Source organism: Prionailurus bengalensis, chromosome A1 (genome assembly GCF_016509475.1).
Source record: "Prionailurus bengalensis isolate Pbe53 chromosome A1, Fcat_Pben_1.1_paternal_pri, whole genome shotgun sequence".
In the NCBI taxonomy this organism is placed as follows: Eukaryota; Metazoa; Chordata; class Mammalia; order Carnivora; family Felidae; genus Prionailurus; species Prionailurus bengalensis.
The window spans coordinates 88,112,899-88,131,037 of NC_057343.1; the positions used below are offsets into that span (position 1 = coordinate 88,112,899).

Consider the following 18,139-nt stretch of genomic DNA (forward strand, 5'->3'; position numbering starts at 1 on the left):
TCCCTTCGTAGGATGGGTGCGAAGAATAAGACACCCTGCCATTCCATTGTTCCTTCTCACTGCTTTCCAGAGTTCTACTTTGGGTGATCCCCATGTTACTTCCAGGGTTTATATTGGTGCTTACTGGAGAGACCAGAGAAAGTGTGTCTACACCATCTTGTCCAGACAGGAAGTTCCCATTCACAGCGTTTTTACTCACCCCGGATTCTTCTCCCATTCTGAGCCTATTTATGTACGTTGGTTTTGAGGGTCCTCCAACACAGCAGTCACAACATATACTTCCTATACCCTTTGTCGTTTTGAACTGTATTTGGTTGCCACGGTCTCCAAGTTACACGGTGCTGGAAATAAAGACGCTGTGCTTGCTACCTTCATCAAAATATAGCAACGTCAGCACATTACTGACAACACCCCATTTTATTTGACAGGAAAATTAGGGTTCCAAAAAGAAATCTCCACTTTCTTTGATGCAGCTTATGAATGATTCAAAAAGCTACATCTCTCACTCCCATCTCTGGATTCTCTTTCAGCCCCTCAGATTCCACCTGGACTGTTGGCTGGAGTCCAGCTTCCTTCCTCAGCAGCGATGTTCTCCTTACTTATCGCTATGCCTGGTGTCGGCTTTTTCTTTTTTCACGACCTCCTGCTCTGAACTCCCTTATGCCAATGAGTGATGGGGTGTGTAGCATTTGTCCACGTTTCACAGGAAGGTTGGGAAAATTTTAAATGTCACAACACTTAGCTTTAAACCTCCTAAAATTAAAAAAAAAAAACCTCCTAAAATTTTAGAAAAGATCAAAACTTAGGCCTGTATTATTTTTGCCAGAAGCCAATCTTAGAGGGATTTCAGGATCTTAGAAATGTATGAATAAAGCTGGGAAACAGATGAGGGATAGACAAAAAAAGTATTGTTGCTGTGACTTTCTCCAGAGTGTTAGATGGCCTCTGTGTGAACCTTGACTTCCTCATCAGTTAGTGTGGTTAGTCAGTCACTAACCATGGGCTGTTTCCTGTCGTTATAGGGCAGGTTGTATTTCCTAATCTATCATGACAAAAAGCAGGTCAGTGGGCCCTGGAAATCAGCAGCAGGGGCCGGAGGGATAGATCACAAAGGGAGACAAGGAAAATTTGGGAGAGATGGATGCTCATTATGTTGACACTTTCACAGAACACGTGTGTGTGTGTGTGTGTGTGTGTGTGTATGTCACACATATGATATATGTTTCAACCAAGCAGTTTTGAAACCCAGAACAAAATGTATCAAGCAGCTTATTTACAAGATAATTACTAGAAAGAGACCTGAGATTTTTATGAGATAGTAGAGTAGGAAACATGTACATCATCTCTGAAAATATGCCCAAGACTTAGATCCATATACAGTATGGGTGAACAAGATGAGACAAACCCCACAGGGGCATTCTAAGGATGGTCTGTGTAAGCCAAAGCAGGAAGGACCGCCAGGACCAAAGCCAGATTTCCCCAACCTGTACAGTGAGGGAGGGTGTCTTGAGTGTTGTGGGTGTGCACTTGGCAAAAGGGGGCGGTGAACCTTCCTGGTCAGGTGTAGGTTCCCACTGAAGGATTCTGAGGAGGGTCCAGGGATGTGAAGGCCACTTGGGGGCAGACGCTGTGTCTGAAGCAAGACTGGGAACAGCAGTGACTAACTAAACATGGCCTGTGGTCACGAGGCAAGGGTAGATGAGTAGTAGATCATCCCAGGTAATACGAGGCCTCACTTGTATGAAACAGGAGTTATTAAAATGGGGGTTGTTTCTGGCCCTTTCACACCTGCTGCATGACCATGGGCTACATGAGGTTTCCTATTAACTTTGCAGCTGGATTTATCTGTATTTATCCTCTTACTTTGATTATCAGCTGAGATGATTTTTGTTTCTTGGTTTTTATTCTCCAGTCCTTGCTGATTTCATATCTCACACGTGGGAAGCTGTAGGAGGGCAAAGTGTCAGTTGGTCAGAGAACACTGACATACTGCCTTGCTGGTGCAGGGAAAGCAGAGAAGGCCCCAGGCTGCTAGGAAAAGGAACTGACGCTGGATAAAGCCAGAAAGGTCAACGTGCCATAAACCATTAAAACTGCAGATTAGAGGCAATCGACACAGTGTCAGGAGATGAGAAAGAAAGCGGCTCAGGAGGGCCCAGTCTAAGACGGAGATGAGAAGGACCCGGAACTCAGCTCTTCCAGGGACACGCAGAATCCACGCCTACTCATACAGCAATGTCTCCGGAGGAACTGAGCATCAGGACAGACAGACTCTGGCAGTGCGGGGACCCCACTCCTGGCTCTGGGAACTGCATGGGGAGGGAGAGCAGGGAGGGGCTGTGTGTAGATCCACCTGTGCAGGACACAGAAACAAAGCCACAGTTTAAAATGGCAACTAGAAGGTAAAGGAGCTCACCCTTCACCAGATATTGGGGGGCTTGCTGGAACTGTCCCTGAGTCCTGTTTCTCCTGCAATTCAGTAACGCTGAGTCCTAGCCCACACCAGGCCCACATGCCCTGGAGGCCAGAGAAGGATCAGCAGAGCAACTAGGCTGTAAAGGAAGCAGAATTCTAAGTCTGCCAAGTCGCGCGGGAGCCACAGAGTGTATTGGGGAGCAGGTGGAGGAGGGGAGGGGAGGATGTAGAGGGGAGCTGGAGAATGAGGGAGGAGGACAAGGAGGGGAGGAGGGGAGGGGAGGAGGAGTGGGAAGGAGAGGAGGGGAAGGGAGGAGGGAGAAGAAGCAGATGAGGACAGGGAAGGTAAGAGGGGGAAGTGAAGGAAGACGGGAAGGGGAGGATGGGGAGAAAGAGGGGAAGTAGGAAGAAGAGGTAGAGGAGGGGAAGGGAAGAGAGGGAGTATGGGGAGGAGGAAGGGAGAAATCAGAGGGGAGGAGGAGAAGTGGGAGAGGGGAGAAGAGGAGGAGAGGGGAGGAGAGACAATGAGGGGTGAGGATGGGGGGAGGAGGGGTGGGCAGGAGGAGGAATAAGGGGAGGATGATTTGGATATGAAGAGGAGGAGAGGGAGGGGAGGAGGGAGAATTGAGCACCAGCAGGAGGCAGAGGAAAGGAGGGAAAATGAGGGAGGAGGAGAGGGAGGGGAGGAGAGGAAGTGGGGAAAAGGGGAAGAAGAGGAGGGGAGGAGGAGGCGGAGGATGGGAGGGGAGTAGTGAGAGGGGAAGAGAAGTGGGAAACAGGATTGAGGGGAAGGAGAAGGTGAGGAGTGGGAGGAGACCATGGAAGGAAAGAGGGTGGGGAGGAGAGATGAGCATGCGGAGGGCAGGGTAGGAGGGGAGAGGACGAAGTGGGGGGAGGAGGAGGGGTAGGGAGACTGATGGGGAGGGGAGAAGGGGGAGGAGCCAGAACATAAACCCCCCTGGAAGAGGGAAAAGAGTTTCCTCCCTATTTCACTAGAGCCTTCCCAGGGCCACAAAGGCCCCACGCAGAGGTTTGGGGGTACGAAATACCATCAGACACTGGATGACCCAAGCCGTTCCCTTCCCAGGGCCACAAAAGCCCACACAGAGGTTTGTGGGTAAGCACTACCACCAGGCACTGGATGACCCAAGCCCTTGCCTTCCCAGGACCACAAAGGCCCACAGAGAGGTTTGTGGGTAAGAACTACCACCAGGCACTGGGTGAGCCAAGCGCTAGCTTTCCCGGGGACACAAAGGACCCATGCAGAGATATGTGTATAAGAACAACCACCAGGAATTGGATGACCCAAGCACGTCATTGCATTGATACCACGGTGTTTCTCTGGGGACATCTCACCTTTCCTACCCACCCCAACCACATGGCACCTGTGCCATCTGTCTAAGGGACGCGACCCCCCCCCCCTCAGCTGCTCCTTCCCCTGGGGAGCCCCTGAGGATCTTTTGGTGGAGGCACTGCCCCCTTGTTCACTGAGGCCAGTGCACGACACAGAGGGCCTCTCAGAGATCACGTGACAGGGGACCTACTGTGCAGAAGGAGCCCTCCCATTGTAGGACTGGAGGCCAGGGAGCCAGAGGAGGGGGTAGGTCCTGCAAGGGGGTGGCCCAGGCGGTGCCTGCGGCCAAGCCATAAAGTCCCAGTGTACTTGGAGAGCTGAGCCAAGTACCCGTGATGGGGTGGGGGGAGGGCACACACCAGCTTAAATGCTGGGAGGACCCAAAAAGACTCTGTGAACACAGCCCAGGGCAGGAAACAAGAGGCTGGCATGTGGCAGGGGCAGATGGGCGCAGGGTGGGGGGGGACGGGGAGGGGCCTTTCAGCTCTCCTAGGGCCTCTGCCCTCTGTAGGACAGACCCTGCAGGGAGCCAGGCTCAAGGCAGGTGCAGGTGCCTGTGGACCACACAAGCTCACTGGGTCCTGGTGCATCCCTGGAGCAGGGTGCTGGACTGCACACGCATCCCTGCAGGGGGCGCCCGGGAGCCTGCAACTTGGAGATTTCCCTTCTACCTTGTGTGTTTTCCACTTGTTTTTTTTTCTTTTTTTCCAATTGCGGTGACATTCCCATAACACAAAGTCAACCACATTGAAGTGAACGATCCAGTGACATGCAGCACACTGACACAGGCTTGTACGGCCACCACCTGGGTCTCGTGCCAGAACAAACCCCCGAACTGCTTTGTGGTTATATTTCCCCCCTCATCCCCACTGCCTGACAACCATCAATCTGCTCTCTGTCTGTCTGCATGTACCTGTCCTGGACATGCCATGGCAATGGGACTCTACAGTCTGGGGCCCCCTGTGTCCTTCCTTCCACCTGCACTCAGGGAGCCCATCCCCATCTGGGGTTTATCCCTGCCCCTGAGGGCCTTGGTGCCATCTCCAGGAGCTCTTCCCACTCAGGTAAAAGGCTACAGACCATGTGCATGCTCACCAAGGACCACTTGTCCAGGTGAGCCCACCTTCAGGATCCATTCCATCACGGCTGCCAAACCCCTTAGGTGCTTCCTCTAATGTCACATCCCCAGTCCTCCATCCTGACTCAGAAGTATACCCAACCTGGGTTTTAGATGATGTCATTATCCGCTTAAAGCAATGCATGGGGAGATGAAAATGAGTGGCAGCATAACTCTTCGTATTTATATAGAACAGGGGAGCAACTTGATTACCAAATAGTTCGCTCTCCTGATAGGGACACAGAGGACGGTGTGGGTTGGCAGCATCAGTCCCTGTGTGTGCACGGATTTGGGAAGGGGACACAAATCTTCAGTCCATAACATTCTGCTGAATTCAACCAAATATCCCACCTCCAGGAGGGACGGAAACTTTCCCTGTTTTTTTTTCCCTCCAAAACTCTCCCAGAAAATGTGCAGACTTTTGGGTCAACAGGAGGGAAGAACAGATAGGGTTCAGGCCGGTGTCTTATTCACACAAGGGGTAATGGGGCTGAGTGTTCTGAGCCCAGCCCAAGTCAGGTCCCCAATGAGGAAAGACTGTCATGGCCCCAGACATGGAGGAGGAGGTGGCCTGAATTCCTGCACAGGAGTCTGGGGTGGGGGGTGAATGCTAGAATTTGACCAACTTCAACCTGAACATGAGAAACTTTCCCAAAGGGACCAGGCCCAGCCTGTCCAGGACTGGAGGTGTTTTGATAATGCAGAAACTTTATCTGAGTCCCCCAGCCTCTGCCCTTGGCCTGGATCCTCGCACTCAAGAGCCAGGTCTCCACCTAGGATCCTGGCCCAGCCCAGACAGCCATCCTCACCCCAGGGGTTCCTTGCTGGGTCTTTCTCTCTCCCCTTATCTCCTGCTACCAGGACCTTGCTCCCCAACACTCAGTGTGTTCAGTTCTGTCAAACACACCCTTTAAGAAGCCCTTGGTTTATTTATTTTTTCTATTGCACCTTCCAGAAAGGCACAGTTGGTCATTTTTCCAGAAAGTCCTAGGATTCTACAGAAGCTGGGGAGCTCAGCCACTGCTCTCTCCTATCACATCTGGAAGACTTGTTCTACACCTTCCTGGAACTTGTGGAGAAGTCAAGCGATCCCCTCAAGGCCACAGAGGGGAATCTCCCAGAATCTCCCTGGGAAGCCCTACAGCCCTACTACTTGGAAAGGTGAGTACTTTCTATTTTAAGGGCACTCATCCACATGTCTGTGTTCTCCACTCCTCCCCTATTCTTGAGTGACAGGGAGACCCCAGTGGCTTTGACCAAAGGAAGGAAAACACAGAAGAGAATGAGGGCAAGTGCCAACATACCTCCTCATGCCAGTCCTGCGTGAGGAGGTGCTGGGCCGAATCGCCCAGACCAGCACATGTGGTTCAGAACACTTGTTCTCAAAGCTGAGTTCATAAATATAAATCTTTGGAGCATGCTGGCCTCAGGCCATGTCTGTCTAGGAGCCCTCTGGCTCGAGTGCTCCCTTCTCCAACTGCGAGTTTTCTTGGGCTGTAAGGGGGTCGACAGAGGTACTTCTGGCCTTGGAGTCACCTGACTAGGGGGTGGTTTTTCTCTCCCAGCGTGCTCATGTTCCATGACAGAGCACAGCCAGAGGTCGGGCAAGGCTCCTACACAAACAGGTGAGGAGACAGAGCCTGTTCACAGGAGGATGTGTCCATGGTGTTTTGCAGACACATGACCACAAGAGAAAGGTCATCCACAAGTAGGTGGACACAAGATCAGGTGGCCACTGTTGTGTCTCTGTCTCTAGGGTAAGCAACTTGTGCAGGAGTAAAAGGGGCCAAGATAGTGAAAAGGGACCTTTCTCTCCCCTAGCCATGTTTCCTTCACTTCCGTTAGCCTCCCAGTGTTGACTCATCCCCCACCAAGACAGAGAGAGAGAGAGAGAGAGAGAGAACAAGAAAGAGAGACAGAGAGAGATAGAATAGGAGAGGGAAAGAGAGACAGAGACAGACAGGGACAGAGAGAGAAACAGGGAGAGACAGGGAGAGAAGCTGGGAAACACAAAGACAGAAACCGAGACTAACAGAAGCAGACAAACAGACTGGAACAGAGAGAGACAGAGACAGAAACAGAGACAGAGACAGAAACAGAAACAGAGAGAGACAGAGATAGAAACCAAGAGAGACGGTGACTAACAGAGATAGACAGAGACAGGAACAGAGAGAGACAAAGACAGAAACAGAAACAGAGAAACAAAGGGAGACAGAGACAGAGAGTGACAGAGACAGAAAAAAAAGGAAAGAGAGAGACAGACATAGTTGGAGAGAGACATAGAAACCAAGAGAGGCTGAGATACAGAGAGAGACAGACACAGAAACAGAGAGACAGAGACAGAGACAGGGAAAGACAGAGATGGACAGAGAAAGAGACACACAGACAGAGACAGACAGAGACAAAGACAGAAATAGAGACAGAGACAGAGAGAGATAGAAACAGAGAGACAGAGATAGAGACAGACAAAGAGAGAGAGACAAAGATAGAAACAGAGGGAGAAAGACAGAGACAGAAACTGAGAGAGACAGAGACAGAAAGAGAATCAGAGACAGAGACAGGTACAGAGAGAAACAGAGAAATAGAGAGAGACAGAGACAGAAACCAAGAGAGACAGAAATTAACTCAGTCCAGCCCTGTCTCCAGTGTCTGGGGCTCAGGCCTCTCTGTCTCCAGCAGCCATGGCAAACACACAAGGTCGAGACATCTTTCCACCCAGCTGCTCCATCATCTTCCTCCTCCTGAAGCTTCTGTCCTACAGCCTCTCTGCAAAGGGTAGGAGAGCTCCCCATGTCCCTTCCCCATGTTAGGAGGGAACCCCATGCATGGACAGGAACACAGTAGAGGGCTGAACTTGATCCAAGCAGTCCTTCCCTAGGGACCCTGGGCACCAGCATGGGGTGGTGGTGGGGAACCTGGGTGTGGGTGGGTGTCCCCTGGGCGTGGGCAGGGGGAGATACTGGGCACAGGTGGGGGGGGGGACCTTGTGCCCGGTGGGGTGGATGGCCCGTGGTTTCCTCTCACCTGACCTAACCCATGCTTTCTGCTATGACCACATAAGGGAAAGCCGATTTCTCTGTCTCTGGTCCCGGCCAACCGGTCCTGGCTATGGTGGGGGAAAGTGTGAAGCTGCGATGCCATCTGTCCCTCAATATCAGTGTGAAGGACATGGAGGTGAGGTGGTACAGGGAGGAGCTGTCCCCAGCTGTGCACCTGCACAAGAAAGGCAAAGATGTGCCTGAAGAGCAGATGTGGCAGTACGAGGGCAGGACGACCTTCCTGATGTCCGGGCTGGCCCAAGACCAAGCTGTTCTGACCATACACAATGTCATGGTGTTCGATAACGGGACCTTCCACTGCAAGTTCAAAGATGGCATGGCGTCTGCGGAGACCACCCTGTGGCTAAGGGTGGCAGGTAAGGGTCGCCACTAGGACCTCTGGTCTCCCCTAGCACTTATCGTCCAGCTGCAGATCGTCTGATCATGGCCCAAGCCTGAACGCATCCCACGGCATGCACTAACACATATGCAGTGGCCTGGGCCTGTACCACAGCTTGCGCTAACATGTTTGGGCCTGGCCTGAGTGCATCCTACAGCGTGCTCTAATGTGTTTGTGTCGGTCTACACGTGTCCCACAAAATGCGATAATGCACTAGAACAAGCAGGTTCTGGACGCCTGGCTCATTTTCTAAGTCGGCTTCTGTTACCCACACTGACCCCAGAAAGAAAGGAACGGAGGTATGGAGAGAAGGAAAGAGGCAGAAAGAGATACAGAGAGAAACAGGAAAAGACACCAATTTTGCAATACAGGAAAGGTATTTGATCTTCCTGGGCCTTTTCTGTTTTGTTCTGTGGTTTCTCAGAAGAGGGTAGCATATATGGCATATAAATATTACACAGAGCAAGTAGTCTGAAAAACCCTGATACCTGCTGGAAATTTTCAGGATCTGTGCTTTTCTGTCAGAAATGGTAATGGTTGCAGAGGCTGCAAAGCCTGTCTCTTCCCACAGGGCTGGGCTCTGAGCCCAGAATCCAAGTGCGAGCTGGCCGGGATGAAGGTATCAGGGCAGAGTGCACCTCGGAGGGCTGGTACCCAGAGCCCCAGGTGGAGTGGAGAGACTTCAGGGGACAGACCCTACCTTCCACGACCAACCTCACAGTGTCGCCAACAACGGGCCTCTTTGCGGTGGTGTCCAATGTGACTGTCTGGGACAGGGACGTGGGGAACCTCTCTTGCTCTATCTCCAACCCCCTCCTCCAGGAGAGGATGGAGGCCAAGATCTGCCTACCTGGTGAGTGTTCTGCTCCATCCAGGCCTCAAGAGCTCTGAGCACCCCAGACAGTCAGTAGTTAATATCCAATACTCCGCATAGTTCCTTGTGATGAGACCTTGTGAGATTTAGTCTCTGTCAGCTTCCAACTATACAACACAGTAGTTAACTATAGTTTCCATGCTGTATGTCACCTCCCTGGGACTTATTTTATAACTGGAAGTTTGCACCTTTGACCCTCTTCACCCATTAGCTTCCCGATCTTTCACCTCTGGAAACCACCAATCTGTTCTCTGCATCTATAAACTAGGCTTTCTGGTTTTCTGGAGGTTTGGATGGTGTTTTGTTTCATTTTAGATTTCACTTATCTGTGAGACTCTATACATTTTTCCCTGTCTAACTTCACTTAGCAAAGTGCCCTCAGGTGCATCCATATTGTAGAAAGTGCCTGGATTTCCTTCTTGTTTATAGCTGAATAGCATCCCGTTGTACAAATATATATTTTTTTCTTTATCCTTTCATCCATTGGTGGACACTTGGGCTGTTTCCATATCTTGACTATTGTAAATAACACTGCAATAAATGTAGGGGTGCATTATCTTTCTCAGTTAATATTTTTGTTTTCTTTGGATTAATACCCAGAAGTGGATTGATGTGGTAGTTCTATTTTTATTTTGGGGGGGAACGTCCATCATCTTCTCCACAGTGTCTGCATGGAGAGCTCCTTTCGTATTAGCAGTAAACAGTATTCCCTTGTCTGGATGAACCAGAGCCTGTTTATGCATTCACATTCTGAAGGACACCTGGGGGCTTCCAAGTTTCACTCTGTATAAAATTTTCCTTCTAAACAACCTCAAGTTTCAGAAAATTTGCAGGAATGATACACAGAATGCAGACCCACTCAGTATGTAACCTTTTGCCATTTGTCTACCATCTCTCTCCTGTGTGTCTGTCCATGTCTGTCTGTACAAAGGCACACACATGTTTTCAGGTCATGTCAGGTTAGTTCACAAGCACCTGCCCCCTGACCCATGAACCCTGTGGCTTGTGTGCCCTAAGAACACAGGTGCTCTCTTACCCTGGTATTCTTGCCTCCCCAGACCCTCTTTTAGCTCAGTTGTCCAGAAGTTTCCCATCAATGGCATGGAGGGCAGTGGTGCCTGTGATCCTCATTGTGGTGGGGCTTGTAGCAACTGGAGCCACCTGTCTGTTCTGGAAACGTCAGAGGGACAGGGATAGGGTACAGCTGGAAGAAGAGAAACTGTACAGAGAAGAGGAGCAGCTGTCCCAAGGTAAGCAGGCCCCAGTGGGACAGACGTGCCCCTTCCAGCCAGGGCACTCATGCAGAGCCCAGCATGAAGTCCCTCCTTTGTGTACCCTCAAGCACAGGAGGAATGGGAGAGACCTGCCCAGGCCCCAGCTCAGGGACTTCCCACCTACCATATGCCCAGTGAGATCCTCCATCACTAAGAGGTGCTTGGCTGCTCTTCACTGGGTGACTTGGGGAAGACTGGCGGGTCTCTGCTGTGGAGACAGATGTGAGCTTGAACCTGGGAAAGTCTAGCAGTCGAGGGTGATGACAACATCCTGAAAATGCTCAAGCAACAAATACAGCAGCAAGCCTGTCACCTGAGAGGATCTTGTTGTGAGCGCGGGGATCATCATCAGTATGGATCATTCCACTCGCCTGTCTGCTCTCCTCCCTGCCTCCTGTGTCCTTGCTCATAGCTGTCAGGCCCCGATCTGGGGAACAGGTCAGAGATGTGTCTTTATGACAGACATGGGAAGGCTGGGCCATCAGGCTACGCCCCACAAAACCTTTCCCTAGGAATACAGTGACCTGGATTGTTTTTTGGGCACTGAAGAAGGGATATCTGCTCTTCCTTTACAGGGTCCCTGCGAGACCTCATTACATCTGTTTTGACTTAGCTTCACAGAACATGAGCTTTCGCCCCATCTGGTCAGTGCAACCCTACAGTTTCACATCTTTCTGTTTCATTTCAGGCTGGCCAGAAGACATCATCTATGGTGAGGACTATATAGGGGCTGGAAGCGTCTGCTCCCTGAATGTTTGTTTATGTGTGCACACGTGTGTGTGCAGTGTGCATGTATGTGTGTATGTGTGAGTGTTGTGTGTGCATGGTATACATTTATGTGTTCACATGTGTGCCATATGCACATTTGTTAGTGTGTGCACATGCACGTGTGTGGTGCTTTGTGCACATAAGTACACATGTGTTCTCGTGTGTGCAGTGTGTGCATGTGTATTTATGTGTGCATGTGTATGCACATGAACTTGTGTCTGTGCATGTGTGTGCACACATGTGTTTGTATGTGCACATGCACTTGTGGACACGTATTGCACACATGTGTGCACATATACTTGTGTGTGTACGCATTGCACACATGTACTTGTGTGTGCACCCACGTGCACATGTGTATTTGTGTGTGCACATGTACTCATGTGTGTGTATGCATGTGCATGTATGTGTGTGTTCTCCTTTCTATTCCAGGGTGCAGAAATGCTGTGCTAAATGCTGGTTCTATGGCTGTAAACAGCAAGTTTTGCTGCCCTGAGAGACCTTAGCTCCTGTTTACTGCCTGAGGGACAGACAGACTGCAGAGCCCGGGCAGCGAGAGAGCTAGCTCTTCCCACGCCACTGTGGGGGACACTGTTAGCACAGAGAGTGCAGAGCCAGTGCCTTTCTGCCCCAGGGCACCATATAGGTGGGAAGCATGGGGGGAGAGTCTGGCTGTGGAGAGGGACCCCCAAGGACAGGAGGGGCAGTACTGCGAGCCACGAGCTGGGCAGGTGAAAGCAGGAAGGGGATCTGGGAACACCTGTCCCACCACAGCCACATGGTGAGGGCCCAGGAAGAGACAGAGAGAAGCCAGTCTCCATTCATTCATTCAGTTACAACCATGACCAGATATCTTCTGTGTATGCAACTGGCCTCCATTAGTGAATGTACAGCTTCCTCCTGTCCTCATGGAGCATAGAGTCTACGTGGGAATGTGAGCCACAAGTCAGCATTTGTTTTTTTAATTATTAAATCTGGAATAACTGTGATAGGAAAGAGCCAGAATACTAGGAGGATGGCCAGGAGCATGTTCAAGTAGGATGTCCAGACCCCTGGGAATGGTGGGGTGATGGGGTGGGTGATGGCAAGACCACAGCTATACGAGGAGGGGAGAACTCACCCCTGTGGCAGGGAGAGTGGGGTCTGTGGTGTGTGACAGCTGGGCATGTGGAAGAGGTAACAACAGGGCAGGAAGGCTTGTGTGTGCCCCTGCAGAGCCTGGGAGGCTGAGGTAGGGGCCTGGACTTTACATGAAGCACCGTGCAATATGAGTGAGAACCTGTAAGCAGGGGAGCAGCACTGATGGAGGAGAGGATACAGCCCCGAGATGGGTCCTGGGGCCACAAGTAGCACAGTCCAGAAGGGGCAAGGCAGAGGGAGCAGCCCAAGGTGACCCCCAGCTGCATAAGTCTCTGGCCCTTCTGGCTCCATCTAACAGAAGGTTTGGGGCAGATTTGGGCCAAATAAGTGAAAATCACCATGGACCTAAGACTGAGCTGTTCTCAGACATCCTGCTAAGGACGTCAGATGAATCATTGGATATGCGAGTCTGGAACTCTCAGGAGAAATCGGGACTGGAGACAGGAATTGGGGTCCATGGCAAATATCTGGTATAACTGAACGCGTGAGTGCTACATTTTTTGCTACACCTAAAATTATTCTTTAAAAATTACTCTTTGGAAAAGAATTAAGATTTTTTAAAAAGGGAAGATACAGGGAAACAAGAAAGATCCAAGATCTAGCGTTGGAGAACCCTGGTATTTGAAGGTTAGAGCAGTGGTTGTGGGAGGGCCAAGGGAGACTTCACCGTGGAAATGTGCAGGTGCAGTGTGTTGAAGGAGCATCAACTTTCGTGCACCTGAGAAGTAGAGTCAGGTCAACCCGGGAAAATGGCCCAGAAAAACTGGCAAGCATGGTACAAAGAGAGGTGTCTCCTGTGGAGAGAACTGGGAGGGAGGTCTCAAATTTATTGCCTGTGTAGTTGAGCTAAGACTTGGTGAGTGGGGAATGGGAAGGTTCTGTTTGTGTTTGCTGTGGTTTTACTTTGAGGTCTGTGGCAGGAGAGCATGCCTGTTGCCTAAAAGGAACCATGTGGCGTGAAGATGCCTGAAGCCTGAAGGGAGGAAGAAAACCAGTAAGAGAATGACGATGCAGAGAAGATAGTCAGCAGCTGTGGATGGGATGGAGCACAGGTCTACACTGTGGCCAGGTGGGGGGTGGTGTGCAAGGGTCCAGCGCATACGTGATGGACAGCACAGGAGAAGATTCACAGCCAGGTGTGGGTGGTGTGCAAGAGGAATCAGTGTACACAGGACACAGACTGAGATCCAGGGACAGGTGTGGGTGGTGTTCAAGAGAAGCCAGTGTACCAGGACACAGGATGAGCTCCAGGGACAGGTGTCAGTGTGTGCAAGAGGAGTCAGTGCACAAGGACACAGGATGAGTCCCAGGGACAGGTGTGGGTGGTGTGCAAGAGGAGTCAGCGCAGAAGTACACAGGATGAGCCCCAGATACAGGTATGGGTGGTGTGCAAGAGGAATCAGTGGACAAGGACACAGGATGAGCTCTAGGGACAGGTATGGGTGTGTACAAGAGGAGTTAGCACACAAGGACACAGGCAGTGCTCCAGGGACAGGTGTGGGTGGTGTACAAGAGGAATCAGTGGACAAGGACACAGGGTGAGCTCCAGGGACAGGTGTGAGTGTGTACAAGAGGAGTTAACACACAAGGACACAGGCAGTGCTCCAGGGACAGGTGTGGGTGGTGTGCAAGAGGAGTCAGCACACAGAACACAGGATGAGTTCCAGGGACAGGTGTGGGTGGTGTGCCAAAGGAATCAGTTCAGAAGGACACAGGATGAGCCCCAGGGACAGGTGTGGGTGGTGTACAAGAGGAGTCAGCACACAAGGACACAGGATGAGCTCCAGGGACAGGTGTGGGTGGTGTGCAAGAAGAGTCAGCACACAAGGACATAGGATGAGCTCCAGGGACAGGTGTGGGTGTGTACAAGAGGAGTCAGCACACAAGGACACAGGATGAGCTCCAGGGACAGGTGTGGGTGTGTACAAGAGGAGTCAGCACACAAGGACACAGGATGAGCTCCAGTGACAGGTGTGGGTGGTGTGCAAGAGGAATCAGTGCACAAGGGCACAGGTGGTTCTCCACAGTCAGGTGTGCTGTGGTGTGCAAGAAGTCACTATAGAATATTTTTGTATCAATGTCAATTGTATGGTTTTGATCCTATTACTGTGGGTTATATGAGATGCTATCATGGGCATATTGTGTATGGTATTTTGCAACATCTTTGTAAGTCTCAAACTGTTTTTTGACATGAATATTTTTTAATTATGAGGGAATTTGGAATAGAAGGAGCCGGGCCCATTGTTCAGCTAGTGAGTCCATGTTTGGCCATCATAGATATGAACATGGGTGGGCTCAATCTGCATGGCCCAGACTCTACAGGGAAAGGGTTTGCATGGAGCAGAGGGAGAAGACTTCAGGAAGCAGCAATGAGAAATCGGGTAGAACATTTAGTCTTTGCTGGAAAGTGAAAGGGAGCAGGGTTCCTTCCAGAAAGAAGTAGAAACCGGGGAGAAAGTTGTGGTTCTGTTAGGAGGAGAGCGTGTGTGCTGTCCAGCTGACAGGGATGGATGGTCAGGAAACATGAGTGTCTGCGGCATCGTATGCAGACCCCAGCAACCAGCAGCATGCCTACTGAATGGGCAAGGGTGGACACCAGCCAGGAGGTTTCTGTTGTCGTGAAGGTGCCTGCACAGGCAGCTGGGGCTCCCAGCTGATCCCCACCCTCCCTGCCTCTCAGGTGTAGACAGACCCTCCCCCAGGTGACATGATGAGGGCCTGAGGGCTCTGAGAAGGATGGTGGGACAGGAGAGAAGGGATCTGTTTTGGAAGGTGTTCATCTCAGTTTGTGAGGCTGCTAAGGTGTCTCTCAGGGTTTTCTAGATGGGATCTCCCCTTCAGTGGTTGACCCCAGAGCTGTCCAATGGCATCAATGCACCTGTGACCTCATCTCATGTCACCCTGTCTCTTCACGTGTCCTCCTATGTCTTTCTCTGTCTCCCTGTGTCTTTCTCTGTGTCTCTCTTCCTCTGTCTCTGTCTGTGTCCATACCTTTCTCAGTCTCCCTCTATCTCTCTTCCTGTGTCTCCCTATGTGTATCTCTCCTTGTTCTCCTTGTCTCTCTGTCTCTGTCTCTCTCTTTCCTTGCCTCTCTCTGTCTCTGTCTCTCTATCTCTCTCTCTATGTCTACCTGTGTCTGTCTGTCCCTGTCTCTGTCTCTCACGTGCACGCCCACATAGCCCCCACACACACAAGTGCATATGCACACACACATGCACATCCACATCCATCCTGACACACGGGGCCCTGGGAGCAATGCCTATCTCACAGTGTGCCCCCCTGTCCCCTCATAGGAATCCCCCCTGGCTCTCCCTGGCTCCCCCTGGAGCCGCCTCTGCTGCCCTGGGATGGCCTGTTTGCACAGGATCCTGGACAGAGAAAGGGACTCACAGGGAGCCGCCTCCGCTGCTCTGGGATGGCCTGTGTGCACAGGGTCCTGGACAGAGAACGGGGACGCACAGGGATTCCCAGGGAGGCATGGTTCCACCTCCATGCAGGAGCACAGGTTGGGGACCCCAACCCCTAAACCTGATCCTCTCCTCTTCCCGCAGTGAGCCCATCCCTGGACCCTGACACTGCAAGCCCCAAGCTCGCTCTCTCTGAGGACAGGAAGACTGTGAGGCGGCTGTTCTTTGAACAAGAGCTGCCCAACGCCCCCAGCAGATTCGACCGGGACCCCTGTGTGCTGGGCCTGGAGCAGTTCTCAGCTGGAAGGTATTACTGGGAGGTCCAGGTGGGGCACAGGAAGGCCTGGAACCTGGGCGTGTGTCTGGAGAGCTTGGATCGGAAGGGAAGGATCCCCAAGTCCCCTCAGCATGGACTCTGGGCCCTGGAGCTGTACAAGAAGGGGTTCTGGGCACTTGCCTTCCCAAGAGTTCGCCTGCACCCTTCGGAGCCCCTGCATCGTGTGGGCGTTTTCCTGGACTGTGATGCAGGCAGAATCTCCTTCTACAGCGTGAGCAATGGATCCCTCATCTACGCGTTCTCTGGACTGTCCTTCTCGGCACCCCTGAGACCATTCTTCTGCCTCTGGACACATGACCCCAGCCCCCTGACCATCTGCTCAGAACAGCAGCCCCCAGAGGCCTTGGGGCCTCCTCAGGGTGAGGGACAGGACAGGTGGGAACCCTCCTCCAGCAAGACCCATGATCTCTCTGCTCCAGCCTGTCACCAATTTGGGGGAGATGTATCCATTCTAAGTCCCAGCTAGATCACATACAAGGGTGTAACTTTCTGGATGATCCTGTGTTATCTCCACTTTCCTTCCCTGTAAAATACTGACAAAATATTATGGGCTGAATCATGTCCCCTCCAGTTCACATGTTGAAGCTCCAACCCCCAGGGCCTCAGAATGGGGCTATATTTGGAGATGGGGTCTTTACAGAGGTGGTTCAGGTAAAAGGAAGTCACTAGGGTAGGCCCTGATCCCATCTGATCCCATGTGACTGGGGTCCTTAATAGAAGAGGGGATCAGGGCATAGACACACATAGGGGACAACCGTGTAAGGACACGGAGAAGAGATGGTGTGTGGACGCCAGGGAGAGAGGCCTCAGGAGGAACCAGCCCTGCCCACACCTGGATCTCATGCTTCCAGTTCCCAGGACTGGGAAAAAAATAAATGCGTTGTTTAAACCTCCCAGTCTGTGGTATTTGTTACAGAGACCAAGCTGACTGTTACACCATATCATTACACGCTGTGGGGTGATTTTCTGAAATGAATTTGGGGCATATGTTTAATGTTGAGCCTAGGGCCAGACATGAAGTAGTTGCTCCGTAAATGCTAGCCTTGCTCATTCCCTCCTCTCCCACCTTCTTCCTGTCCACCCCCCCTCTCCTACCTACCCACTTCCCCTTCTCCTCCACTCTCCAACACTCACAAAGTCCTAGTCATCTGGTCTACCTTGGATGCCTCTGTCTTCCCACCTCACCATGGCAGGTCGGTGCAGACAGAGCTGCATTGAGGCCAAGCCAAAGATTCCAGGGCTCCCTGAGGTTGGTCAGGGTTGAATCAGGGCATGTGGGCAGAGAGAGTAGCCTAGACACAAGTGTGGATGTGGAATCAAACAAGGCATGAGCATGGAGGGAAGATGAGACTCAAACCACTGCCAGAAGCTGTTTCCACCCTACTTACGGGTATGATGATGGAGGGAAGCTGGAAGGAGCCCGGGAGCTCCTGGGGAGAGCGCTCAGGCCTCCCCAGTGAGGCTGGTCCCCTGAGTGCTAGGAGAGGCCAATGGGGGCATGAGCAGGATTGGGATGGTCCATCATGTGCCTCCCCTGGCTGCAGCTGCCAGATCTGATGTAGAGTGAAGGCTTGCCCCCCAGACATGGAAGGGGTCTTTCTCCCAAGGAGGGTCCCTGGGCTGTGACCCCATGTGACCTTGAGGGTAACTCAACACTCACTCTGTGCACATTCTGTTGGTTAGTGTGTGTGCTCACACCCAGACATGAAAGAGAGATTCTACCTTAAGCAAGTTGTGTGCATTTGCACATAACATGGGAATGTCTCATTTCATCCCAATGCCCCCCACCCCAGAGGGCTGTGTTGCTGCTCCCTAGAGATGGGGACCCAGGATGTGCACAGTAAGGGCCCCATGGTGGCCATGATGCACCTGCATCCACTGCTGTACTGGGAATGCCCTCCGATTTCTCCCAAGCCTACCCGTGGTCCCATGATGCCCTTCTGCCATGAGGCACAGGCCTCCCAGTGCCCACCTACAGGGCTCATGGGGGCAGAAGGGTGCCCTACAGAGGGGTCACA

At 51.8% G+C, this 18,139-nt stretch overlaps 1 protein-coding gene across 1 annotated transcript; it reads left to right on the forward strand.

Annotated features, from left to right (window-relative positions):
* The first annotated feature begins 5,494 nt into the window (after positions 1-5,494).
* LOC122485370 (butyrophilin-like protein 10) lies at positions 5,495-16,899 on the forward strand. The gene is given in 8 exon segments (XM_043584092.1): positions 5,495-6,047; positions 7,533-7,661; positions 7,948-8,301; positions 8,896-9,177; positions 10,257-10,448; positions 11,161-11,184; positions 15,929-16,495; positions 16,498-16,899. Coding segments are annotated over 7 exon segments (1,542 nt in total). The 5' UTR covers positions 5,495-6,047; positions 7,533-7,567; the 3' UTR covers positions 16,527-16,899.
* The last annotated feature ends 1,240 nt before the right edge of the window (positions 16,900-18,139 follow it).